Genomic DNA, 27,457 nt, shown 5'->3' with positions numbered 1-27,457 from the left:
GCTCCCGAGCAGGACCGCCGGGCTCGTCATCATGCCAACAGTGGTGGTGATGGACGTCTCCCTCTCCATGACCCGGCCTGTGTCCATCGAGGGCTCCGAGGAGTATCAGCGCAAGCACCTCGCAGCCCACGGCTTGACCATGCTGTTTGAGCACATGGCCACAAATTACAAGCTCGAGTTTACAGCCCTGGTGGTTTTCTCCTCTCTCTGGGAGCTGATGGTCCCCTTCACAAGAGATTATAACACACTGCAGGTACAAAAATAACTGTGCATAGAAGGGCTTTTTATCTCCATCTTTTGGTGCCAAGGATTGAGCCTACCTCTGGGGTTTACATCTTACCACTAAACTACAATCAGGTTCAGCTCAATAGAGAATAAATGATGTTTTCTTATTGCACTGAATATTTAGAACTTAAAATTACTTGATGATAGTTTGTGGGTATCAGATCTAGCTTTTAAGAGAAGGATTCACAATCAGTTGGCCTTATGCCTCTGGTAGAGCTATGAGTTAGAGCCTTAAGTTGTTATTTTATTTTCTCTTGGTTTTCTGAAATTCTCTGTGAAAAAGAGAGCATCTCATGATGTATTGTACAATCTTATGTTCAGTAAGTTCCTTAACTCTTTTTTTTTTTTTTTTTTTTTTTTTTTTTTTTTGCTTTTTGGGTCACACCCAGCAATGCTCAGGGGTTACTCCTGGCTCTGCACTCAGGAATTACTCCTGGCAGTACTTGGGGGACCATATGGGATGATGGGAATTGAACCCAGGTTGGCCTCATGCAAGGCAAACACCCTGCCCACTGTACTATCACTCCAGCCCCAGTTCCTTAACTCTTTATCGTTTTCTCCTTTTCCATAAAACTCGACAAAATAAAAAATAGCTATTTCTATTTTTAAAAAACCTTTGCTAGAACAATTCAAAATTTTTTTTATCTTTATTTATTTGGGGGAAAGGAGGAACCAATTCTGGTAGAGCTCTGGTTACTCCTACCTTGGTACTCATGGAACCACGCAGTGCCAGGGATTGAATCTTGCAGAGCATACATGCCTGGCCCACTCAACTCTCTCTCTGGCCCCCCCAAAATTATATTCATCCCCCAACAAAGAGCCTTTGATTTTTACATGCTGGAATTCATCATTTTAAACCTCATTTAGTAGTGCTTCTTCCACAGGTGATGTTCGTATAATTCCAAAGAATTTAATTTCTCAGAGCTCTAAATCATTAATATTTTCCAGAGGGTTGAATTGCCATAGTCAGTAAAAGCTTGTGGAATTAAACCGAATAGTTTTAATAATTTTTTGGCAGTGTATAAATCTGGGATCAACATGGTTGATTTTGTAGGAGTAGTACAATTTCATTTGTTTTATTTTTTAATGAACTCAAAGCTTTGAAAAATTATTCTGCATTTTTCTGTGAGTACAGTAAAAATCTGTGTTGTTCTGCAGCATAAAGCTTAGAGAATTGCCACATAGGTTGTTCAGAGTGATAGTTAAGATCAACAGTACAGAGTCAGATACCAGGTTCCTAGGTAGACTTTGCCGCCTTCAAGTAGAAAACCTAGAAAGTTGCTTAGTTATTCTCTAGCTTAGTTTCCTCATTTTAAAAGCAGGCGAATCCATACCTTACAGGGCATCACAATGATTAAATGCATGTGTAAAGTGCCTGGAACGGTGTGTAACGGATCATTGCACTCAGTAAATTTTGTCTTGACTTTTGTGATGTGTCTAAAAAAGTCACTTTGCTCATTCCCTTAAGGCCTCGTGTTCATCACATGGACTTGCTGGGTCATTCACACTCACCTGGTGACAGAATAGAACCTAGGGACATTCTTGAATGATGCTCTTTAATGAGGAAGTCTATTTCTCTGGTTTTAAGATCCTGTACTTTTGGTCTTCCAAAAACAGAGTATCTCATTCTTGTTTTATGAGTGTTTATAAACGTCCTATGTTGTTTTCTGAAAACAAATTAAGACAGAAAAAAAATAAGCCTTTTTTCCCTGCATCCACCCAGGAGGCACTCAGTAATATGGACGATCATGACAAGACATGCCTGGAGTCGGCGCTGGCTGGCGTCTGCAGCGTTGTCCAGCAGGAGTGGGGCGGCGCCATTCCTTGCCAGGTAGTATCAGTTCTTTTCCATGGCCCTAAGTTAACCGCCAAGGTGCTTCCATTTTTCTCCAGGCTCTTGACACAGCGTGAATTGTAATTTCCACAAAATGCATTAAACCCTATTGGTATTTTCTTTAAGGGGGTCCTAAATCAACACTAATATGCTTAAGAAAGCAGCAGAATTATGCCCTCTGGAAAGCATATGCCTAGCAAATTGATATTACTGCAAACTAGTATTGTTTGTACAAAACAAAAAAGCTCACAGTGGAATTTTAGAATTAAAACTCCCTGAAAGGGTTGTTTATAATTTTCGGTGATAGAATTATAAAGAGTAGTACAGTATAGTCGGTCTTTGTTATCTCATTCTGGCATGCATTTAATAAAGTCTTAGCCCCCTCAAATATTTGCATACATAAAAACTGAGAAATATGAATATTTAGGAATTTATCACCCCTTTGAGTCCACAGTAAGTCCACATTACATCAGAGTAAAGATGATTGCAGAAAAAAAGAATTAGTATAAGAGAATTGCTATAAGTAGGTATTATGTAGAAGCATAACAGAAAACTGGTAAAAGGAAAATTATTATAGTTTACAATAGGAATTGGGCTGAAACAATAGCACAGCGGGTAGGGAGTTTGCCTTGCACACGGCCAACCCAGGTTCGATTCCTCTCCCTCTCGGAGAGCTGGCAAGCTGCCGAGAGTATCCTGCCCACATGGCAGAGTGTGGCAAGCTCCCTGTGGTATATTCGATATGCCAAAAACAGTAACAAGTCTCACAATGGAAATGTTACTGGTGCCCACTCAAGCAAATTGATGAACAACGGGACGACAGTGCTACAGTGCAGTGCTACAACAGGAATTATCAAACTTTTCCTGTACCTTAAGCTTTGCTGATACTTATAGTAAATAATTAGCATAGCCTGAAAGCAAAGCAACCAAAGACAGTGAATAAATGTGTTTATTTAGACCCTAGCTTCTTAAACGATGGGCCTTGTATGTAACTCAATATGGACATATTTGAAAATTTGGTAACAGTAAAAGTGTTTTGAATGTGCAACAACCAAAAAATGTATTCAAAACTAACCTCATAATGAATCCCAGGTGCTCATGGCAACATTTGCCTTAGGTGCTTTTTTGTTGGTTGGTTTTTGGTTTTTTGGTCACACCTGCCTGTGATGGGGCTCACTCCTGGCTCTGCACTCAGGGATCACTCCTGGTGGTGCTCTGGAACCATGTGGGACGCCAGGGATCGGACCCAGCTTAACCATACAAGGCAGATGCCCTCCCCACTATACTGTCTCTCCAGCCCCATGCTTGTACATTTTCTGACATGTACAGGAGCTATGCTGTGCCAAGACTCAAACCCTGGGCCTCGCTTATGCCGAGCATAGGCTGTGTTCTGGAAACCCCCACCCTAGCACAGTTTGTTCTGCTCCACCGTCAGTGATTTTAGAGAAGAAACTCAGGAAATACAGTAGACCCAACCTTCACACCACAAAAACTTCTACCTGATTTATGTTTCTCTTCTTTTACCAAAGGAAGAATTAATGTACAATTTATTTTGGATTTTGGGGGCCACACCTGCCCCTGCTCGGGGATCACTCTTAGGAATGCCAGGGATTGAATGCCATCAGCCATGTGCAAGGCAAGCCCCTTATCCCCAGGCTGTCTCTCTGGTCCAATCCAATGGACAATTTTTTTTACTAGTCTTTTGAATGTTTTTGGACTATGTCTTTATTGTTATCTGAGTAAAGTCTGTTTTGTTTTGATATTTCATGAACTATTTCATCACAGAGCATCTGAGGGAAAAATAAAACTAGTAGTAAAGTAAGTTATTATTATAGCAGTTTTTGATGCCTAGAGAAGTGAATTATCCTGCGGCCAACTGACTGTCTTTCCAAAAGGTTGTGTCCCTCTAGATCATAAGGAGAGTCCTTTTTTTTTTTTTTTTTTTTTTGGTTTTTGGTTTTTGAATTACACCTGGCAATGCACAGGGGTTCCTCCTGGCTCTGCACTCAGAAATTACTCCTGGCAGTACTCAGGGACCATGTGGAATGCTGGGAATCAAACCCGGGTCGACCACATGCAAGGCAAATGCCCTACCCACTATGCTATCGCTCCAGCCCCATGAGGAGATTCTTGAGGAGAAAGTGCCAGTCTTTGCACTTCACCTGGTTCAGCTGCCCAATAGTATCTTAAAGACTTGCTCTTATCAAGTTCCCAGGCTGGACAAGCTTGAGGAAAGTCCCTCTCCTCTTTAGAACCTACAAAGCCCATCCTCTGGCTCACTTTGAAGCAATCAGGAAAAGAAAATGATTTATATATTATTGGTGCATTTTGCTGACCTTTTTTCAGATTATATGCTGATTAAGAATCCATTTTAGGAGATACAATACAAGAGGGTTCAAACCTCTGGCACCCCATATGATCCCAAGAGCACCCTCAGGGGTCACTCCTAAGCACAGAGCCAGGAGTAGCTCCTGAGCACTGCCAGGTGTGAGTTCCCTCAAACCTCCACCACCTCCAAAGAAAAAAAAGATTTGGTACCAGAGAAATAGTACAGGAGGAAGGCACGCAGCCTACCCAGATTCTGTCCCCAGCACTGAGCACCACTAGGGGTAGCCCCAAAACAAACAACAAAAAAAGAATCCACATTAGAGGTCTTGTACGTTTGTGGTTGAATACCTTTTTTATAAGCACATTGCTGAGGGGCTGGAACGATAGCACAGCAGGTAGGGCGTTTGCCTTGCATGCGGCCGACCCGGGTTCAATCCCCAGGATCCCGTATGGTCCCCTGAGCACCGCCAGGAGTAATTCCTGAGTGCAGAGCCAGGAGTAACCCCTGTGCATCGCTGGGAGTGACCAAATAAAAATAAGTAAATATGCTTGGATTATGGAAAGTATGATGGCTCGTGCTCTGATGGTGCTTCCTGGGAAGGCTCTGAGGTGGGCGCCTGGGTCGCCTGGCTCTGATGCCTTAGCATGACATCCTGTTTCCACAGAGCACACACTAGTGTTAAATATAACTCAGAATCCGTGATGAAAGTCTTTTTGTGTTCCTAATTAGGTTTGTTGTTGCTGTTTTTGTTTTTTGATACGATATGGGCTGGAGCGATAGCACAGCGGGTAGGGCGTTCGCCTTACAAGTGGCCAACATGGCTGACCTGAGTTCAATTCCTCCGCCCCTCTCGGAGAGCCCGGCAAGCTACCGAGAGTATTGGATATGCCAGACACAGTAACAACAAAGTCTCCAATGGAGACGTTACTGGGCCCGCTCGAGCAAATCGACGATCAACGGGAGGGCCTTTACCTTTACCTTTACCTTTACAATACAATAAAATACGCCAAACTGTGACAGAGGAGTACAGTTCTGTACCGACCCCTCCAGTTAAGCTGCAGAGAATTTCCAGCACTCCACAGACTTCCCTTATGTCCCTGTAGAGTCAATATCCCATGCTCCACAGATCTTGTTTATTTTTGCTTTATTTCTCATGTTTCAGAACGTCACATAAACAAATTTAAATTTTTATTTTAAGATGTATACAATATGTATTTTTTGTGTCATCTTTCACTGGACAGATGTTTTTGAGGTTTCTTCCCTGGTTGCTTGTAACCCTGCAGGTAGGGTTTTCCATGTCCGTGCCCCTGGGGGAGGTAAAAGCAGTGCTCAAGAGGCTGGTTTTGGCCCATTCGCTAACTGCATTTTATCTTTCACCAACAGGTTGTCCTGGTGACTGACGGCTGCCTGGGCATCGGGAGAGGGTCACTGAGGCATTCTCTCGCGACCCACAGTCAGAGAAGTGAGAATAGCAGATTTCCGCTTCCTTTTCCTTTTCCATCTAAGTTATACATCATGTGCATGGCAAATTTGGAAGAGGTAGTGCTTTTTACTAAGCCTTTTCAGTTAGATACACTTGAGGACTTTGTCCAGTTTTTACTATACCTCATGAATACTCAGTTGCTTCGCTGTCTCACTGGCCTCTGCTGGTTTCAGCCAGTGTTTGTCTCTATAATGATACTTGAAAAATTGGTCTCAGGTTCTTTAAAGGGTTAGTGTACTGGTCCTTTGGAGAGCCTGAAAACTGGAGTTGTTGTTCATCTGCTTCCCACAGGGACCTTCAGATAATAGAGATTGGAAATTTTAGGGGTGGGGATCATTAAGTATTTCCCTCATGAATTCTTTGTTTTGGCTTTTTGGATCACACCCGGTGATGTTCAGGGATTACTCCTGGCTCTGCACTCAGGAATCACTCCTGGCGGTGCTCAGGGGACAATACAGGATCCTGGGGATTGAATCCAGGTCAGCTGCATGCAAGGCAAACGCCCTACCCGCTGTGCTATTGCTCCAGCCCCACCTCACGTTCCTAAGTCCATTCTCCAAGAAATATTTGTGGATTTATGCTTTGATTTGGTAGTTTCATATTACTCTGCTGTATGTTTTTTTTTTTTAATCTGCTTCCTAGTTTTCCCATCTAATTGGGAAATTTTTTTTTTTTCTTTTTGGGTTGGTCACATCCAGCGATGCTCCGGGGATACTCCGGGCTCTTCACTCAGGAATTATTACTCTTGGCGGTTCTGGGGGACCATATGGAATGCCGAGGATTGAACCTTGGTCAGCCACAGGCAAGGCAGACGCCCTACCTGCTGTGCTATCGCTCTGGCCCCGGGAAAATATTTTTTAGACTTTTCTTCATTTCAGTTTTTCTTCTATAAAATGTTGGTAATGATGATTCTTAACAAAAAAAGTTAGAAACCATTTGTGGGGAAAACACAACTACTTCTGAATGAAATGGGTCATTTCATTTTACATGGTGTCATTTTACAAAATGTCCCTTCCTGTAACCTTGAATCAAAAGGTCATGCCTATTTTCTTCTCATATTTAAAAAAATATTCTGGGAACTGGAGCCTTAGTACAGTGGTAAGGCGCACTGACCTTACGCACAGGTGACCTGGGTCTGATCCCCGGCCACCCCATACAGTACCCCAAACCTGCTAGGAGTGATTCTTGAGAACAAAGCCCAGAAGTGACCCCTGAGCATTGCCAAGTATTGCCCATAAACAAATTTTATTTTAATTCCTCCCTTACAGTAATTGCCCATGTTATTGTGAAGGGTGTGACCTGTGTCTATCGATTATAAACTGTTGTTTTTGCCACTTGGATCAAGTCATCCATTTTGCTTTATAGCTCCAGAGCACTGATTCCTTGGACTGCCTTGAACGACTCATCGATTTAAACAATGGCGAAGGGCAGATTTTTACTATTGACGGCCCCTTGTGCTTGAAAAACGTGCAGTCCATGTTTGGGTGAGTACATGCTTAGGGCTTTCTTGGTCTTCCTTACAACTCAGTATCGAAATTTGAAAAGTAATATCCACTTGAATATTTCTTATCGTGACATTTCATTTCCCCCGTGCGCATTTTCAGATCCAGTCATTGTGTTAGTGATTTTTCCAAAGTTCATTCCCTTTTAAAGCAAACACGAATACACCTCTAGTGTCGGTGGGTATTGACTTCCTTACCTTGACTCAGCAATTTTAAAGATCACCTTGCTGCGGGGCGTTTCAGAATTGAAATGCCCTCCCCAGAAATGAGTTCAGCTCCATTTCACAGCTGACTCTATCTTAGTCTGGTGTCAGCTTGAAGGGAAAATAAACTTGGCATCTTGGGGGGAAAAATTACATTTTTATATCTGATGAATTCTGCCCATCACCGTTTGTCGTGGTATTCCAGAAAGCTGATCGATCTGGCGTACACGCCTTTCCACGCCGTTCTCAAGTGTGGCCACCTCACTGCCGACGTGCAGGTCTTCCCCAGGCCCGAGCCTTTTGTTGTTGATGAGGAGATTGACCCCATCCCTAAAGTCATCAACACAGGTAACTTTCAAAAGGTCCTTCCTTCCTTCCTTCCTTCCTTCCTTCCTTCCTTCCTTCCTTCCTTCCCTCCCTCCCTCCCTCCCTCCCTCCCTCCCTCTTTAGACACCGAGATTCCCAATACTATTGATGATCAGGTTCCAGCCCACACCCTCTACCAACTTATCCTCCTTCTAAAAACTTCTTAGCCCTCCTGATGACTTTTTTTCTGACTCTCTTTTACTTTTCTCTATCCAGGAGGGAAGGAAGAATTGTAAATTCAGCCTAATGCTTTGTAGATGTCAGTGGGTGATGGTTCCAGCAATTAGTGGTAAAATTAAATGCACAGTAAATGTTAATTTAGCTCATGGATAGATACTTAGAGGCGGGAGAGAGAGGTGTCTCCTTAGCTCAGGAGGCCGCAGAGCCCCTGCAAATGGTGCTATGCTCAGTACATGGCCCGAGGCTTCAGTGCTGATGGCTTGTGGTTGGCGCTGGGGGTTGGACTAGGGTCAGCATCTGCAGGGTACATGCCTTTACTTCCTGGTCGCACATACCTTTACCTCCTTCACCATTGCCTCCTAAATATGCAGCAGACATATTTAGGGAAGACTGTGCTTTCGTGGCTTTACCCCCCAGCGGTGTAGGAATAAGGTGTCCTCCTTTCCACTGCGCGACAGCTGACCAGACAGACAAAATACAAAATACTGAAGCTTTCTTACTGTTTTTGTTTTTGCACCACACTCAGCAATGCTCAGGGCTTACTCCTGGCTCTGTGCTCAGGAATCACTCCTGGCAGTGCAAGGGGGACTAGTCGTGCTGGGGGTCACACCAGAGTCAGCCACATGACACACAAGCATCTTAACCTCTGGACTATCTCTCGATAGTCGGGCCCTAAGCAATCATAACTCATGTGGTTATGAGCACAAATGTTTAAAATTTTTCAAGTCAAGATTTCTTTTAATGTAAAGAATATGATTGTTGATGTTGCTTTTCTATTTATCTGTTTTGGCTTCCAAGCAGTTTGCAGTGTGTGTGTGTGTGTGTGTCTGTGTATCTGTGTGTATGTGTCTGTGTGTGTGTGTAGGCCCGACTGTCCTGCATTCAGGCCCAGCAGCGTGATGCTAGAACCACCAAGTCTGGATACAGGACTACTGGGAACCAAACTCAGCCTCCAGCACCTGCAGGACTTACATGGCTGAGGGGTCCAGCATTCTCACACCACAGCCACCACCGAGTGCCAGCACTTCCCAACAGGGCCCTTCCCTGTCCCCTCAGCAACCCATAACAGCAGATCTTTAGAGGGGCAGGGCCGAGTCAGAGGTGCCGTGTGCTCACCGTGGTCCTGAAAATATGGGCATGTTTATATCCAGAAAAATTAAAAAGAAATAAGATATTAATAGAAGTTTCCTTTAATGGTGACTATATTTTTCTTTACCATTTTTAGTGTATTTTTAGGCTCCAGGATTTTATACTATTTATATAATCGAAGTGGGAGGTATTTTTGTTTTGGGACCACACTGGCAATGCTCATGGTGTTTTTGTTTTGGTTAGGTTTTGTTTTGGTTTTGGCTTTTTGGGTCACACCCGGCAATGCACGGGGGTTACTCCTAGCTCTGCACTCAGGAATCACTCCTGGCGGTGCTTAGAAGACGGTATGGGATGCCGGGGACCGAACCTGGGTCGGCCACGTGCAAGGCAAATGCTCTCCCTGCTGTACTATCGCTCTGGCCCGGATGATCAATGTTTACTCACGGCTCTGTGCTCAGGGGTCACTCCTGGCGATGCTCAGTGGACCATATGGGATTCTGGTCCCCAGTCAGCTGTGTGCAAGGCAAACTCCCTACCCACTGCACTACCTCTCTGGCTCCAAGAAAGCCTTTTAAGAAATGCTTTGGTTTAGACTTGGGAGATAGGCTGGAGCACAGACCTTGCATGCACAAAGCCCTAAGTTTTATTCCTGGCACCATGTGGCCCCTTGTGGCCCCTCAGCATTGCTGGGATGGAGCACTGAGAGTCAGGCTCACACAGCTGAGTTGAGTGTCACTGAAGAGGCCTCGTGGGCGCCCAGATCACAGCTATAGAGGCCCCCCAAAAAGCACGTTGTATGACAATTTTTTGTTGTTGTTTTCTGCAATTTGGTCTTTAATATAGCGTCTACAAATCAAGGAAACAATTGTCATACCTAGACTGTTCCTACCTTGGTTTTGTAGAGAATGTATTTCTTCCTCACAGAAAGTTAATGAAGAAACTTAACCCTGCGAGGACTGCTCTTAGGAGCCGCTGTGGAAGTGTTGGATTACAGCGCCCTCTTGTGGCGTGAGTGCCTGTGACTGACAGACCCAGCCTCAAGCCTGGCTTGTCATATAAATTAAATTCATTAAAATACAACTATTGGGGGACCAGAGAGATGACACAGCAGGTAGGGCACTGCTTTGCATGCAGTTGTCCCAGGTTCTTATTCCAGCAACACCAGAGCCCCCAAAACCTATCAGGAGTGATCCCTGAGCACAGCTGGGTGTGACACCCCCACACCCCCCAGCTAAAAAACAGGCAATTACTGTTATTTCTAGAGATACTTATGAAGCAGATATTAATGTTGGACAGAGAAATTTCCAGTAACCTTCCTAGTCTTCATATTTGAATTCCTCACGTGAAGATTTTTACATAAACATGTTTGTGAACTCTCAAACAGCTTTCTCAATTATAAATTCATTCTCTGCTGATTCATTTCTTTCAGATTTGGAAATAGTGGGATTCATTGATGTCGCTGATATTTCAAGTCCCCCAGTTCTGTCCAGACATCTGGTCCTGCCGATAGCACTTAACAAAGGTGAGCCCTTTGCTGTCCCACCGACACATGTGAGGAGACCTTATTATCTAAAGTTTTCTGAATTACTAGATGCTCGTATAATTCATTTTTCAGAGTTAGGGGAGAAGGAAGTTATTGGACAGATTTTTGTTTCGTTTGGGGGCACCACTCAGTTCTAGTTCCAGCTCGGTGCTCCGCGGGACTCCCAACGGTGCTTGAGACAAATAATGCGGGGGACTGAACCCGGACCTCTTTCCTGCAAAGATTCCCACTGGGCTGTCTCTGGATCTTCCTGGATGGATGATTTTAAATGAAGTGTAGCCTAATACGCAGAAGCTTATCCAACTTGACACAGTCGGAAGCATTCTAGCACACATTTATTGCGTGTTGCCATGTTAAGTCTTGTTTCCCTCCCCTGCCGTCATCATTGCCACTGCGATGGCTGGGCAGGGGCCTCCACACTTGGCTGGGGTGTCTAGAGATCACGTGCTTAGCTTCAGCTCTGGGGATCACAGTGCTGCAGGATGGTGTGCAGCCTGCGTGCCATGCTGGAGACGGGACTCGGCATCATGCCAGCAGGGCAGCCCCTGACCCCGTAATGCCCAAGGAGAGAAGTGCCTTCTCCTCAGATGAGAGCATGCTTTATTCCTCAGCCGGGACTCCATTTATCCCCGGGAGACATACTGAGAAAGCCAGAGTTGTTCTCAGAGAGTTTCCTGTGGAAGTCATGAAGGGTTTTTCATTTTTGGCTTTTTGTTGCTTTCATGTTAGTTTCATTTTAGTCTCTCTCTCGGGGAGCCCGCCCAGCAAGCTACTGAGAGTACCTCGCCCACACAGCAAAGCCTGGCAAACTACCCGTGACGTATTCAATATGCCAAACACAGTAACAACAAGTCTCAAAATGGAGCAAATCGATGAACAACGGGAGGACAGTGTTTGTTTGTTTGTTGTTTTCATTTTAGTTTGGATGGTTGGTTTGGGGCCGTATCCAGCAATGCTCAGGAGTTACTCCTAGCGCTGTGCTCAGGGATCAAACCCAGGCTATCCGCATGCAAGGCAAAAGCCCTGCCCACTGTCCTATTCACTCCAGCACCCAGAAAGGTTTTCAAAAGGAAAAGGAAAAGGATTGTATTTGTTTTTGTTCTACTAGTAGTTAGCATGTAGTAAATACTCAGCAATCGCCGCACAATGGACAGGTGAATGAAGCCTCGCACTGAAGTATGCTTGTGGGGATCATAAGTCATGGCCCACAGTTCTAGCAGCTCTAGAGAATGTTCATCTCTGGATCTTTCAACTTCTCTATTCTAAATTTACCTTTCATTTTTTTGTTTGGCTTTGGTTTGGACTCACCCAGGCGTATGTTGGTGTTACATCTGGTTCGGTGCTCATTAGTCACTCCTGGGGGTGCACAGGGGACCATATGCTGTGCCAGGACCCAACTGAATGGAATTGGGTTCAAGCATGTGCAAGGAAGCGCCTTACTACCTCTGACGTATCTCTCCAGCCCTCCATCTGCTTTTTATTCACTAGTTTTTCAAGAAGCCATTCAGGTCTCTGCTTCTCAGGTCAAGATCACTCCTAGTTACCTCTGTCTAGTGCTCAGTTTCCTGACCCCCAGTCATCCATGTGCAGTTCTTTGACATGCTGCTGCACATAGTGTATTGTGGTTATTATGCTTTAGCTACCTGGTTGTTTTTCATATTGCTAGCAGCCAGCTTTCCGTAAGCCCTGCAGTCCTGGAGGGATTCTGCAGGCTCAGGTGAATTGCCTGCAGTGGACAGAGGCTGAAACTCATGCTTGGCCTGTGACAGCTCTGGTTTCATTTCTGGCACCACTTGGTCCTTCCAGTAACTTCCATAGAGCCTGGGACAGTCCCCAGGCACCACTGGTTGTGGGCCAAAAAAAAGAAAGGAGGAAGTGGCTAGTTTCTGTGGAGGAGAGGGGAGAAATAGGAGGCGGAGGGGGCGCAGAAGGGCTGCGCTGCTGGCACATCAGACACTGAACAAAACTGAGTGGCAAGGAAGCTCGTCGCAGGAAGAGTCGCCTGTGGCAGAGAGTATGGGAGGCCTGGGCAGGAGATTCTCACCAGGTATGTGGAGGGGCTGCTCGTTACCTCTAAACTCCCACCCAGGTGCTGCCTGGAACTGTGCATTGAGAACACTCTTGATGTCTCAGCTCTATTTTGATGGCGCCTGGACTCCACAGAGAGTAGCCCAGTAAAAACTGGAAGACTCAGGGGCAGGAGCCGCAGTACAATGGGCAGGGTGCTTGCCTGGCACGCTGCAGACCTGGGTTCCATCCCTGGCATCCCATATGGTCCCTGAGTCTGCCAGGAGTGATCCCTGAGCGTAGAGCCAGAGGTAACTCCTGAGCATCACCAGGTGGGGCCTAAACACACACACCCCAAAAAAGAAGTAAGAAGGGAAAGAAACTGGGAGACCCGCATTTTTGTGTGGTGGAAAATGAGTTTTGAGTTATAATTTATGCACCCTATGTTTTACCATTTAGCGTATAATTCAGTGGTTTTTAGTATATTTACAGAGTTATAAATGTATTCCTTATCATTGTATTATTTTACAACTGAGTTTAAAAGTGAACCAGCATTACAGAGTTTCAGCACCCCAAAAAGAGACCCTTTGACCACCGACCAGCCAGGCCCCCAGCTCCCTCAGCTGAGGTAACCACGGAGATCCTCTCTGTCTCTATATTCTGGATATTTTGTATAAATAAAATTTGTAAAATTTGAAAATTGGTTTCTACTTGAACTTGGAAGACAGAATTTGAATTTTTCATACTTAATCATGACGCTCCTTTGAAACTCTATATAACTTCATTCCAAGACCAGAGCAGCAGGAGTATGACAGGGGCTTGGGTTTTGTGCCACTGAGCTCAGTCTGATTTGTTTTCTTTCCACAGAGGGCGATGAGGTGGGCACTGGCATAACTGATGACAACGAAGATGAGAATTCCGCCAATCAGATTGCAGGCAAAATACCCAACTTCTGTGTCCTGCTTCATGGCAGCCTAAAAGTGGAAGGAATGGTGGCAATTGTTCAGTTAGGGTAGGAGCTTCTGTTCACATTTGCTTGAAAAAAGTGGAAGCGGGGGGGGGGGGGTTCCATTTTTTTTTTTTTCCTTTTTGGGTCACACCTGGCAATGCTCAGGGATTACTCCTGGCTCTGAACTCAGGAATTACTCTTGACGGTGCTTAGAGGACCATAAGGGATGCTGGGAATCGAACCCGGGTAGGCCGCGTGCAAGGCAAATGCCCTACTCGCTGTGCTATCACTCTAGCCCCGGCTTCCATTTACAAAGCGAAGTATTTCCTGGATCTTTCCGAAGTCGGTCTTCGTCTGGGCTGGAGAAATAGTACAGCAGATAGGGTGCTTGCCTTACTCACAACTGGCCCAGGTTCCATCCCCAGCACCCCATGTGGTCCCCAAGCAATACACCAGGCATGGCCCAAACATTTAGAAAAAGAACAAGATCTTATCACCTTTTTCCTCTCCCTGCCCTACCCTTCCCACCTTTCACCAACGCATAAACTTCTCTTTAAACCATCTCCTGGAGCATGACCGGAGTGACCTTTTACTGCATCACTTGGGTCCAGTACCTTTCTCAGGCACCTGCTTACTGAGATGCAAGAGCCCTGGCTGCTGAACTGTTTCCCAAGCAGGCGACCTCCCCGCCCACCAGGGGGCGCTAGAAGGTGGCGGTTATGGGTCCCATTGGGAGGTTCATCTCTTGGCTCACTCGAAGGTGGTTTTCCAGGGTGGGAAGCTGATTATTTTTCCCCCTGAAAAAGAAGGGGCAGGCCAAATAATACTTGGGAACCTCAGTGTTAGAGCATTGCTCCCAGCTTGCTATCAGATCTCACGCAGTATTTGTTAACTCCTCACCTGTCAAATGAAGGGGCAACCCAATGAAAACTAAGCTGGGGCCAGAGAACAGCTTAGGAACCGCCCGACATCTGTCAGCTCATCTGATCCCAGCACACGGGACAGGAGAAACTGCTGTTCTGCCTCCCTGCCTTCCTGAGTGCCTCAGGGCCCCATGCTCCCTCACTGACAGGGCCAGGACCCTACCAGCTCGACCCTGCTCTGGGCCCACCTTCTGGGGAGGCCCTTCCCGACAGTCTCAGACTTGGCCAAATCCTCCGCTGCCCTTTCTCAAGTTGCCGGGGGAATATGTGGGGTGCCATGCCAGGTGAGCACCCTCCCCGCTGGATTCTCCAGCCCTAGATTGTAGTTTCCACTGGGCATCATCTTGCCAGATACAACACCCCAGCCCGTGCCCTTGTGCCCTCTGCTAGGCACCTTCTATGTAGGTGCTGCTCTGGATGTCTCGGGCAGTGGCTCAGAAGTTTCACTTACAGATAATCAGCTCTTGGGCTGGAGTGATAGTACAGCAGGTAGGGTGTTTACCTTGATGTGGTCGACCCAGGTTCAATTCCCAGCATCCTATATGGTCCCCCGAGCACTGCCAGGAGTGATTCCTGAGCACATAAGCCAGAAGTAACCCCTGTGCATCACCAGGTGTGACCCAAAAAGCAAAAAAAAAAAGAAAAATTACAGATAATCAGCTCTTATTCCTCCTCACTGTTCCTACAATTAATTGCTGACCTGGTAGGATTTTTTTTCCTCTCAATTTCAAGATTGCTTTTGAGCTGCATGATTTTGTGTAAACAATAATGTATGTGCTAGGAGAATGACAGGAACAGTTGGCGGCTGTATGCATTTTCAGCACAGGGTTCCACTTCAGTGAAAGCGATGGCCTGATTTCTAAGCAGAAGCTAGACAGCTGACGGGGAAACACGGGCTGCGCTCACTCTCCCCGACAGCTCCATGGTGTTCACATCTCCCGTCTTCTCTCCCTGCAGTCCTGAGTGGCAGGGGATGCTCTATTCCCAAGCGGACAGCAAGAAGAAGTCAAATCTCATGATGTCTCTCTTTGAGCCTGGCCCAGAACCTCTCCCCTGGCTGGGGAAAATGGCCCAGTTGGGTCCTATTTCAGGTATGTTGGACATGAGATTTTTCTTTCTCCATGTGTTCTCTCTGCTGTTCCACGCGGCTCTGACCATGCAGCTGAGGTCTGCAGGACCTGTCATGCAGGGAATGACAGGTCTGTATGTGGGAAAACTGAGGGGCATTTGACACTTCAACTCTTTACAGCCTGGGGGAAAGCAACATTTCAGTTGACACCGATGTTAGGATTGGTGCTGGAACACTGTAGGCATTAAACTCAACTATGGATAACTTGCCTTGCATGTGGCTGACCTGGGTTCTATCCCTGGCATCCCGTAACGGTCCCCCGAGTCTTCCAGAAATAATTCCTGAGGGCAGAATCAGGACTAACTCTTAAGCACCACTGGGTATGACCCCAAAACAAAACAAAACAAAGGTGGATCCAGAGTTGAGGGCATTGTGTAGTGAGAGCTCTGTGATGACCATCCTAGGGCAGTGACAGTGCAGGACAAGGACAGCGGTGGAGGGTGGGCTCGGTGCAAAGATGTTTAAGATCTAGAACCAGTGGGGGCCAGAGACAGTACAGGGATTTGGCATCTGCTTTGCAAATCACAGCACCTTTAAAAGGAAAAACTAATTTAAAAGAACCATTTAAGCAAAAAATAAAATGAGCATCAGGGCTGGAAAAATAGCACAGGGGTTAAGGTGCTGGCTTTCCATGAAACCTGCCCCAGGTTTGATCCCTGGTGCCACATACGGTTCCCTGAGCACCACCAGGAATCACTGCTGAGTACAGAGCCAGGAACAGCCCCTGAGCACTCCTGGTTGTGACCCCAAAACTCCAAGGACAAAAACAAATGTCAGAAACAAAAGCAAAAATTCCAACACCGCAATTCTAATTCAAGATAGAGTATCACTATTGCCCACCAAAGCGGATGCACTGTCCAGCCCACTCCAGGAAACGACTGAATCTTAACCATCTCCAGCTGTGTAGCCCTCTGCCACCAACTCGTGTCCTAACTCCCACACCAGCACTCAGCTCCTCCCCTCTGCAAAGCGCGGTCCGCACATGGCACTCCACTCCACTCAGACCGGCCACTCTGCACTGCCTCATGGTCATGCTCCTTCATCCCGCTAGGTCTGTTCTGCTTTGAAGTAAGGAAAATAACATTTCACTGACCTTGACTTTGTGCCAGGCACTGTCAAAACACAATCCAGTAATTGCACTGCATTGTCCTCCCGTTGTTCTTTCCTTTTCTTTTCTTTTCTTTTCTTTTTTTTTTTTTTTTGCTTTTTGGGTCATACCTGGTGGTGCTCAGGGGATCATATGGGATGCTGGGGATAGAACCCAGGTCGGCCACATGCAAGGCAAGCGCCCTACTTGCTGTACTATTACTCCAGACCCTGTCCTCCCGTTGTTCATCGATTTGCTCGAGCGGGCCTAGTAACGTCTCCATTGTGAGACTGTTGTTACTGTGTTTGGCATATCGAATACGTCCTGGGGAGCTTGCCAGGCTTTGCCGTGTGGGCGAGATACTCTCGGTAGCTTGCCGGGCTCTCCGAGAGGGGCGGAGGAATCAAACTCGGGTCAGCCATGTTGGCTGCGTGCAAGGCAAATGCCCTACCCGCTGTGCTGTCACTCCAGCCCAATCCAGTAATTATCTTATTTAATTCTCAGAGGTTGACAAAGCCTTGAGTGCCCTACTTAATGCTTTTTACGAAGGGGCTAGAGTGACAGTGCAGCGGGGAGGGCATTTGCCTTGCATGTGGCCAGCCCATGTTCAATCCTTGGCACTCCAGATTGTCTCCTAAGTTCCCCCAGGAGTGATCCCTTTGCACCGCTGGTGTGGCGTTCCCCCACAAAGGAAATAAAGAAAAATAAGCCTCTTTGTAATGCGTAATAGTTGATAAAAAATCTGTCTTAGGGAGTTCTGAGAGAATGTATTGAGGGACCATATGTAAAGTGACACACAGCTGAAACATAGTACATGCTGCTATTTTTTTGATTAAGCAAAGCATGTAAAATTCTACTGTTGTTTATACCTCCCTATATTAATTTTTCTAGAAGCAGCAATTTTAACTCTTAATTTTTTTCCTTTGTTGTTTATACTACCCTTCTAAATAATCAAGCATATAGCTATTTTTTTATTTTTCTTTTTTTTTTTGGGAGGGTGTCATACCTGGCGATGCACAGGGGTTACTCCCAGTTCATACACTCAGGAATTATTCCTGGCAGTGCTCAGGGGACCATATGGGATGCTGGGAATCAAACCCAGGTCGGCCACAAGGCAAATGTCCTACCCGCTGTGCTATCACTCCAGCCCCATTTTTGGTATTTTTTAACGTTTCAGGAATGACTGCTTAGTTTTCTCACCACTGATACCTGTACCTTCTCACCCCAGAATCACGTTATTTCCTATTCTTTTTGGTCATCTTCTTGGGTAGACTGGTCCTTGTTAAATGAGTAAAGGTTATTTACAGCCCCTGCTACCCAGTTATTGTGCTGTACTGTACTGTATTCCCGTTGTTCATCGATTTGCTCGAGCGGGCCCAGTAACATCTCCATTGTGAGACTTCTTACTCTGTTTGGCATATTGAATACGCCATGGGTAGCTTACCAGGCTTCGCCGTGTGGGCAAGATACTCTTGGTAGTTTGCCAGGCTCTCCGAGAGGGGCAGAGGAATTGAACCCAGGTGGGCTGAGTCAGCCGCATTCAAGGCAAACGCCCTACCTGCTGTGCTATCACTCCAGCCCACTATTGTGCTACATTTTTTAAAACCATTCATCTATAAAGAAGGCTATTTAGGGGAGGGTAGAGTAGGGTCCAGGCCATACCTGGTGGTGCTGGGGACTCTCCTTGGCTCTGTTCAGTGACTCCTGACGGTCCTGGGGGAACCATATGTGGCACCACTGATCCAAACCAGGGCCGCTGCCTCACTCCCTGTACCATCTCTGGTGCCAGGTGTACCAGGGTTTTTAGTGTAACTGCCATGAACACTCGTGTAATCAGGTAAATTTTCCACATTGGTAGGAGTGGACCAACTAATTCAGAAGATGTTTTGTTTTGGGGTCATACCCAGTGGTGCTCAGGGGTTACTCCTAGCTTTGTGCTCAGGAATCATTCCTGGTGGTGCTCAGGAACCATATGGGGTGCCAGGATGGAACCCTGATAGGCCACCTGCAAGACAAGCACCCTACCCCCTGTGCTCTCTCTCCAGCCTCACTATCACTGCTATTTTTCACGTACCCAGTCCTCCATTTTGATTTTTGTTGCTTGTTTTTCTGTTGCCTGGCTTTTTCTGTTCGCCTGTTGCCTGGCTACCACCCAGAGTCTTTCTTCATCCCTTTCCCATGCACTTCCTGTTTCTGAAAATTCCCGAGAAAAGGCTACCTGGTGTTGTGTGATGTTAAAGCTTGTGTATCAGGAAGTGTCTTCACTGCCTCTCTTAAGCTCAGCGGATCATTGATCTCGATGTCGAGTTCTGGTTTCCCTGAGAGGATGCAGCCTCGTATTCCAGCACTCCCGGCTCCTAAGAGTCTAATGTTGAGGTGACCAGCAGACACTGGCTTTGCCCCGCGCTGGCCTTTTCTCTGCACTCCAAGCCTCCTGTTCATACTCATGCCCTGAGTTCTCAGAAGAATGAACCTCATTATTGGTTTTTTCAATCCAGAGCGCTTGGTGCATTTTCTGGCTGCTAATTCGTGTTCTTTATCCCAGGGAACACAAATACTTTTATTTTCCTCCTTCAGGAACAGGAAGAAGAAATTAAGAGTGTCAGTCTTATTGGTAAAAGTTTTGCTGGGTTTTTTTTTTTTTCCATAATTGACTACTTTCTATTAAAAGCCATTTTCCACATATAGGCTCTAAAAAAGTAGGCTGTGGCTGCATGGTGCAGCGTTTGGTGCTGATGCTGAGTCTTTTAGATGTAGGGTCTAGAGAAATCACTCAGCCAAAAGACTCTGGGACAGCTTCTGGAAGTGAGTAGGATGTGGGCCTGGCAGGCAGGGAAGGTTGAGCGGGGGCTCAGTGCTCAGTGGTGGGAGACTTTGGCTCTGACACTGCTCCAGGAAGAGTCCGCATGAAACCTGTCCAAGTCCCACCTCCCTAGGCCTCAGTTACTCATCTTCTTGTATAGTCGCTTTTGATTTTAATTTGGGGGCCACGCCTGGCAGTGCTCAGGGCTTCCTCTTGGCTCGGTGCTCACCTGGGTCACTCCTGGCGGGGCTCAAGGGGGCATGCAAGGAATCAAGTCAGGGTCAGCCTATGCCTTCTGTGGCCCCAGTTTACGCATCTTTACAGAAACTAATAATATCTGATCATCTGGGGCTGCTCTTAAGGAGATAGATCATGTATGTAGGGCAGCATGTACATGGAATTTTATAAATATTCTTTATTCATAAAGTTCCCTGAAGCCAAAAAAACCGCATCTTCTTGCCACAGTTTATGGCACAGTGAGTGTGGATAGTGCAGCGTTGCTGCAGATGATGAATGAATGGCCATGTGAGCCATCGAGACTAGATGAATGGGGGAGTCAGCACGGCTGGCAGGAGCAGCAGCATGGACGGTGGCAAGGAAAATCCGCCTGTGGTGTGGGAGGGAACGATGGCAATTGGGCCTGACTAACAGCTTTACCAGATGACACATTTCCACGGCGCTGTGCCTGCAAAGCGGGGCCGGTCATGTCTTGGAGAGGAGAGGAGGGAGGGACACTGAGGTAGGAGATGAAGATAGTGTGAGACATGGCCCCAAGGGCCAAACCAGGGCTAGAGAGCTTCTGGTTCAGGTAAACTGGGCCAGTTCTCGGTTTCATCAGGATCATTTAGGAAGGAGCTTAAATTCTTGAAATCATAGGAAAATTCTTTTCTGACGCCCAGACCTAAAAGTGGTAATAATGAAGATAAAATGAGGTATTAGATGTGACATGTGCTTTGTAATTTTCTGGCAGTTTCACTGGCTTCAGAAATAGGTATAAAAGCAGAAACTTGTTTTATTCACATGTTAAACCATCTGTGGGATGGGTGGGAGAGGCCCTTCTGGTGCTGGGTATGTGTTAGAACTGCGATGCGTGAAACTCAGTCATTAATGGTGTTTTAAGTCACGGTGCCTCAGTAAAAATTGGGGGAGGGGGAGTAACTCAGACAAAGTCTCAGAGGTTAAATAGAAAGCCACTAAGAGAAGGTATGTCACCAAACCCTGCTTCCTTTGCCCTCTTAATTAGATTGTGTCTGATTTTTCATTTTTGGTCATTCCCGTCTCTAGACCTAAGCCATCTAATCCATGGCCACAAGCCACACGAAGCCATTGAAATTAAAAAGTAAAATGAAGCGGAGCTCTGAGTCACACTCGCCACATCAGTGTTTGGTGACCGTGCAAGCCTGTGGCTGCCGCACTGGCTCAGTGCAGAATTCCATCATGACAGAAAGCCCATCTGAGAGGGCTGTACAGCTCTGCTAGATGCAGACATATGTGTGTGTAGTTTTAAATACATAAATACTATTTTTCCTCGCTATTATTTAGAGCAGATAAGTAAATGAGTGTTAGAAGCATTAGACCGGGCCGGGGAGAGGACATCGGGGTTAAGGGGCTTGCCTTTCCTGTACCTGGCCAACCCCAGCTCTGTCCCCAGCACTGCACGGTCCACTGAGCACCCCCAGGAGCAAGTCCTGAGCAGAGAGCCAGCAGCAGCCCCAGAACCTCAGGGGTGCTCTCTGTCTCCCCAGTTTTTCCTTTCATGGGTCAAACTTAACTGTTCATGTCCCTCCATCCGGACTGACAAGTTTCCCAATGGGACTGAGTTTAATGTACTTTGTTAATTAGGGCCATCAAAGGGTTTAAAAGTTGGAGGAAGATGATGTGATTGTGTCACCAGATGTCACTTCAAGAATATTTGTTTTCCAGGGCTGGATAGCACAGCGAGTAGGGCGTTTGCCTTGCATGTGGCTGACCCCTGTTCAATTCCCAGCATCCCATATGGTCCCCTAGGCACCACCAGGAGTAATTCCTGAGTGCAGAGCCAGGTGTAACCCCTGTGCATTGCCGGGTGTGATGCAAAAAGAAAAAAAAAGAAGAATATTTGTTTTCCATACAGGCATTTCTTCAAAAACTAGAAACTGAGCTTCCATATGACCCCGCAGTACCACTTCTGGGAATATATCACAAGGGTGCAAAAAAGCACAGTAGAAATGACATCAGCACCTATATGTTCATTGCAGCACTGTTCACAATAGCCAGAATCTGGAAACAACCCAAGTGCCCGAGAACAGATGACTGGTTAAAGGAACTGGTATTATCTACACAATGGAATACTATGCAACTGTTAGAAGAGATGAAGTCATGAAATTTGCTTATAAGTGGATGGACATGGAGAGTATCACTAAGTGGAATGAGTCAGAGAGAGGGACAGAGAATGAGAGCACTCATTTGTGGAATATAAAATAACATGAGACTGACATACAAGGGCCAGAAATACTGCCCCATAGTTGGAAGCCTGTCTCATGAGCTGGGGGAGAAGGCAGCTGGAATAGAGAAGGGATCACCAAGTCAATGATGGTTGAAGGGATCATTCGGGAGGGAAGATATGTGCTGAAAGTAGATAAAGGGCCAAATGTGATAACCTCTCAGTATCTGTATTGCAAACCACAATGCCCAAAATTAGAGAGAGTATGGGGGAAACTGTATGACATAGAGGCAGGGGGAAGATTGAAGGGGGGAAGGTATACTGGGGACACAGGTGGAGGGACGGGTGTTTGACCATTGTATGACTGAAACTCAAACATCAAAGCTTTGTAACTGTTTCTCACGGTGATTCAATAACATGTATGTGTATATAGTATATAATATATATGTATTTGTTTTTCTTAAGATGCTAAAGAAAATCCATATGGTGACGATGACAGTAAGAGCCCGTTCCCCCTGCAGCCCCAAAACAAACGAAGCTATGCCCAGAATGTCACTGTCTGGATCAAACCCAGTGGCCTGCAGGTAAGACTTATTCTTCCTGGCATTTTCCACTGGAGTCAAGGGGAGACAGTCTTGACTGTAGGAGGGCATTTGATTTTATTTTCCTTTTCTTTGATATTTAGTAATTCATTTGCTTCTAACGTTTTTCCTTATTTCCAAAAGGTACCTGACTGTAGCCTAGGGTAAGAGTGGCATATTTATAACAAATCCGTTTTGTACAGAATTTAAGAGCAATACTAAAAAAAAAAAAAAAAATGGGGACACGATTGTACCAGGAACCCAAGGCCAAATGGAAATTGTATTTGAGCAGTTTGGCTCTGAGCCTCAAGCTCCCAAGGTCAAAACAACGTGTTGGGTTTATGGCTTTTCTTCTCTGACAAAAGAAAGGAGTTATGTCATTCCTGGCAGACTCCCCTTCCCCTGGCAGTGGGTTTTATGGTAAGGTTTGAAAAACGTACTGGGTGTTCTCTTTAGTGCAATTTTGAGAACGATATTACAATCTCGTGATTGTTTTTTCCATCACTACAACAGACCTCAGCCTTGGCATCACATTGGGATTCTCAGAACCTCTTTCACTGGGAACTAAGACTGATATGACCAAGACAGACTGCTGTTAGGAAGGGACACGGTGACATTTCCTCTCACTGACAAAGACTTTATACCTATTCTGGAAAAATAATCTCAGCTTTGCGCAGTGGCAGTACCGTAGCCAGTGAGGTTTATCCGAGGCACAGTTGTTGCTAACTGAAAACAACAAAAAATCTTGAGCTTTTTTTCTCTTCTTTGAGCACTTTGTCCTTTTCTCCTCCAGTGATTTAGTCCAAGCTAGCCAGTGAGGGGGAACTCAGAGCCCAGGCAGCAGAGCTTGCTTCTGCGGCAGGTCTCTCCTAAGCCCCCAGGTGGAGAGCAAGATCCATGTAGGCCCTGGAGAAGACAGAGGCCTCTGCGGAAGCTGGCTTCTCCTCTCCAGCCACGCCTCACCCCTGCCTTCACAGGCATCTTTACATCTAGTGATAGCTGAATTATTCTTTTTTTTTTCTCGTTTGCGTCACACCCAGCGATGCTCAGGGATTACTCCTGGCTCTGCATTCAGTAATTACTCCTGGCCATGCTTGGGGGACCATATGGGATGCTGGGAATCAAACCCTGGTTGGCTGCATGTGAGGCAAACGCCCTACCCACTGTGCTATCGCTCTAGCCCCTGAATTGTTCTTTCTTTTTGTATTGCTCTGGCTCCTTACTTTTATTGTGGTAACTATTGCCAAAGAGTATTTCGAGTGACCACATCATTTTTACATTTCTACCAGCACCGTATAAAGAATCATTTTTCTCTGAGTTCTCAGTATCTCACATCCTTGATCTGTTGTTTTTCCAATTGCCATTCTAGTGCCATATGGTATGTTGTTATGCCTCTGTTGTTTTGATTTGCGTTTCTCTAAATTCTTGTTACCTTGGGTATTTTCTCATGTGCTTATTGGCCATTTGTGTATGTTATTTGAAGAAATATTTATTCATGCCCTTGGCTCATTAACTAGGTTTCTTATTAGAAGAAACCACTATTTTTTTAGTGTTTAGTGCTCTTACTAAGAAATTGCGAAGTTATATACCGTTACATAGTACACCAGAGAGGGCACTTGCCTTACATGCAGCCAACCCAGGTTCAGTTCCCAGCATCCATATGGTCCCCTGAGCCCAAGAGTGCTCCCTGAGTGCAGAGCAAGAGTAACCCCTGAGCACTGCCAGGTGTGGCCCAAAAACAAAACAAGTTGCTGAACCCAGTATCATGAAGATCAGCCTCTATTTTCTTTGGAAAATGTGAACATTTCAGAATTCTTTTAGATGACTGACCCACTTTGGGTGAATTGGATCTGGTGTAAGATAAAGATTAAACTTAACTTCAGTATTTGTTGATGAAACTAATCTTTCTCCATTGAATGACCTTGGCCTCCTGTGTCAGAGAGCAGCTGGCAGGCTGTAGATTTTTCTGAGTGACATATGTATTTCTGTCCCTAGGGATTTATCATCAGGAATCTTGCAGGAGGAAGGTACTTTACAACAGTGTTGAACTGTGACACTAATTCAGAAGGGAGCTTCATCTGACCCAAAGCTGTTCCCATTTTAATTTCTTGAAGCATGCAGAGCCATTCTTCTGTGTTCTTACCCCTTTTTGACAGTGGAATTCTAATGCCGACTTCTTTCTACCCTCTTATAGACTGATGTACAGAAGATTTTAAGAAATGCAAGAAAACTACCTGAAAAAACACAAACATTCTATAAGGTGAGATTCAGTATTATATGGAAAAGGGTGGGCCCTAACGTGTGTACCAAAAATAAATGGTTCCGCAAACAGCCTTGTGGCACCAGAGAAACTGATAGGGACTAGAAATGTGTGTTCAGTGACTCGCTCTTTAAACCCATGTTCTCCCTTGAACACATATCTAGCTGGTCTGTTTCCTAGCTCGCCTATTTCCACTGTGGAGAAGCCTGTGTTCTCTCTCGAACACGTTTCGTTTTCCCTCCCTTCACATCTTTCTTGAGTTTCAGTAACAATTATCTACAAAAAAAAAAAAAAAAAAGGAAGGGGGGGAGAAATGTATGGTCTGTATGCCCATGTATGGTCTATGTGATCCAAGTCTTAGTGAATAGCCACACTGTCCTAAATTCCCCCAGAACTGCCATGTCGAAGTGGTCCGGTTTGCGTGGAAGGGTTGTTCTGTATTGGTGCTGCTTAGTGGCTGAGGGAAGAGCTCAAAGAAGACATGGGCCATGGCCCTGAATGTCTCCTATCACTGTCCCCTTATAACCCTGCTCCAGGCTGAAGCCATCCTACAGATAGGAGGCATTTGCCTTGCATATGACAGACCCAGGCTCAACCCCAGCACCTACATCGTCTCCTGATCCCACCAGTAGTGATTCCTGAGCACAGAGCCAGGAGTAAGTCCTAAGCAGGTCTGACCCCAAAAGCAAAGGAGGGGGAAAAAACCTCCTCCATTATGGCACTACTCCCCAATAGCACACGCTTCTGTCCCTGCCTTCATGTGATACCCAGTCCATTCCTGGCCATATCTTTCCTTGCTACGGTGATTGAACAGAACTTTCTTGCACTGCTGTCCAACGAAGGCTTTCTCCCACCCTTCTGCTGAGTTGAGTGACTGCAGTTAAATTAAGTATGTCGTGTTGTCAGCTGTGTCCTGACTTTCTAATCTTAAAATACTGGCTCAGGACCCAAGCAGTTGTGCAGCGGGGAGGGCACTTGCCTGATCAGGTTCCATCCCCGCATCCCATATGATCCCTCAGCACTGCGGGGAGTGATTCCTGGGTGCAGGGCCAGGAGTTAGCCCTGAATATCACCAGGTATGACCCCAAAATAAAACAAAATGTGTGTGTATTGGCTCTATCTCCAGTCCCAGGATAGCATCACTTCTAAAGTGCTTGCAGCAAGCCAGTGAAATCAAGAAGAGCCTTAGTCTGAGTTCAGTGGGAAAGCACCAGGCGGCACCCGACTCCCCACAGGCCCACACACCCCCTAACTGGACTCTGGCCCTTTCTGAACTCTCCTATGGCCCACTCGCACAGACGGCGGCAGAGCCTGTTCTCTCGCGCTGGCTCTGCCCGCACTGGGGCAGACCGGAGACTGTGTCTGCTCTAGGTCACTCTGCTCGCTGCTGGCGGACACTTGGCCCCCCCCTGCCCCTCCACTGCCTCAGTGCCCAGCCACGGGCTCATCCCCAACAGCATTACACATGGGTGGAAGGAAGACTGTGACTCCAGCCTGAGGCTCGGCACAGGCCTCCCGCAGACCCCAGGCAGTGAGGAGGCGCCATAATGCCAGGAGAGGCAAATGCAGTGATATGTGGAGTGTTCCCAGGGACTGGCCCTGTAAAGATTCCCAGGAGGTCCTCTCTCTGGCCCCCGTGGAGCGGGAGGCGCTGCCCGATGGAATCAGGGGAGGAGCACCTCTCAGAGACTCCTTTGCCCGTTTCAGGAGCTGAACCGTCTGCGCAAGGCCGCGCTGGCTTTTGGCTTCCTGGACCTGCTGAAGGGGGTAGCGGACATGCTGGAGCGGGAATGCACGCTGCTGCCCGACACGGCGCACCCCGACGCCGCCTTCCAGCTCACCCACGCAGCCCAGCAGCTCAAGCTGGCCAGCAGCGGCTCCACGGACCACGTGCGCTACGACCACAACATCACTCCGCTGCACACGGACTTCTCGGGCAGCAGCGCGGAAAGGATGTGACGTGCCTGGGAGCCAGGTGAAGCTGACAGAGGGCGGGGACATTCCCTGCCACCTCGAGCCCAGAGTGACTGCAGCTAATCCGAGAAGGGAAGCAAGGGGGCTTGCTTCACCGCAGGCTCTGACTTTGGGTTTTCTGGGATTTCAAGTTCTCACACCCCAAAGCGCTCCTGTGACAGGCCTGAAGGACATGGCTGGTGGCATGGAGCTCCCCAGCTGGCCCTCAGGCCCCTCCAACAATCTCCTCTCAGCCACAGCCACCTGCAAGCTTTGGTTTTTGGAATGAGCGACCCCAGGGCTGGCGAGCACAGGCCCAGAGCTGCCTGAGGACCTGGGCAGAGACTCGGGGGGACCGTGAGGTGCTTTTAGTATGTCGTGCGAAAGAAACCTTAAAACATCCATTTATGTAATAAATGATTCCTGTTTCTCCTTTTTAAAAAATGAAAACAAAGTATTTTATTTCCTGTGGATATATTCTCTGGAGAACCAATGGCTCCTGTGGCCATCCTGCCCGGGCTAGTGCCAT

The 27,457-nt window shown here is 46.6% G+C and overlaps 1 protein-coding gene and 1 pseudogene across 1 annotated transcript; both read left to right on the top strand.

Moving 5' to 3' along the window:
• Positions 1 to 4: 4 nt before the first annotated feature.
• Positions 5 to 26,962, top strand: INTS14 (integrator complex subunit 14). The gene is made up of 11 exons (XM_056127399.1): positions 5 to 253; positions 2,009 to 2,116; positions 5,832 to 5,987; positions 7,297 to 7,415; positions 7,842 to 7,984; positions 10,701 to 10,793; positions 13,689 to 13,833; positions 15,651 to 15,784; positions 22,600 to 22,718; positions 24,910 to 24,975; positions 26,683 to 26,962. Exons 1-11 carry the CDS (start codon positions 32 to 34, stop codon positions 26,932 to 26,934), a joined length of 1,557 nt encoding a protein of 518 aa, XP_055983374.1. The 5' UTR covers positions 5 to 31; the 3' UTR covers positions 26,935 to 26,962.
• On the top strand, positions 23,381 to 23,462 carry LOC130036217 (uncharacterized; annotated as a pseudogene).
• Positions 26,963 to 27,457: the final 495 nt, after the last annotated feature.

Source organism: Sorex fumeus, unplaced genomic scaffold (assembly GCF_029834395.1).
Source record: "Sorex fumeus unplaced genomic scaffold, SorFum_2.1 ptg000063l, whole genome shotgun sequence".
In the NCBI taxonomy this organism is placed as follows: Eukaryota; Metazoa; Chordata; class Mammalia; order Eulipotyphla; family Soricidae; genus Sorex; species Sorex fumeus.
The sequence above is the reverse complement of the archived record's forward strand: the minus strand, read 5'-3'. Positions and strand labels throughout refer to the sequence as shown.

Coding starts and splice junctions, on each gene's coding strand:
- INTS14 (XM_056127399.1), top strand. CDS start 32: ATGCCAACAGTGGTGGTGATGGACGTCTCCCTCTCCATGACCCGGCCT. Junction 22,719..24,909: donor TCAAACCCAGTGGCCTGCAG/GTAAGACTTATT, acceptor ACCCTCTTATAG/ACTGATGTACAGAAGATTTT. Junction 24,976..26,682: donor AAACACAAACATTCTATAAG/GTGAGATTCAGT, acceptor TGCCCGTTTCAG/GAGCTGAACCGTCTGCGCAA.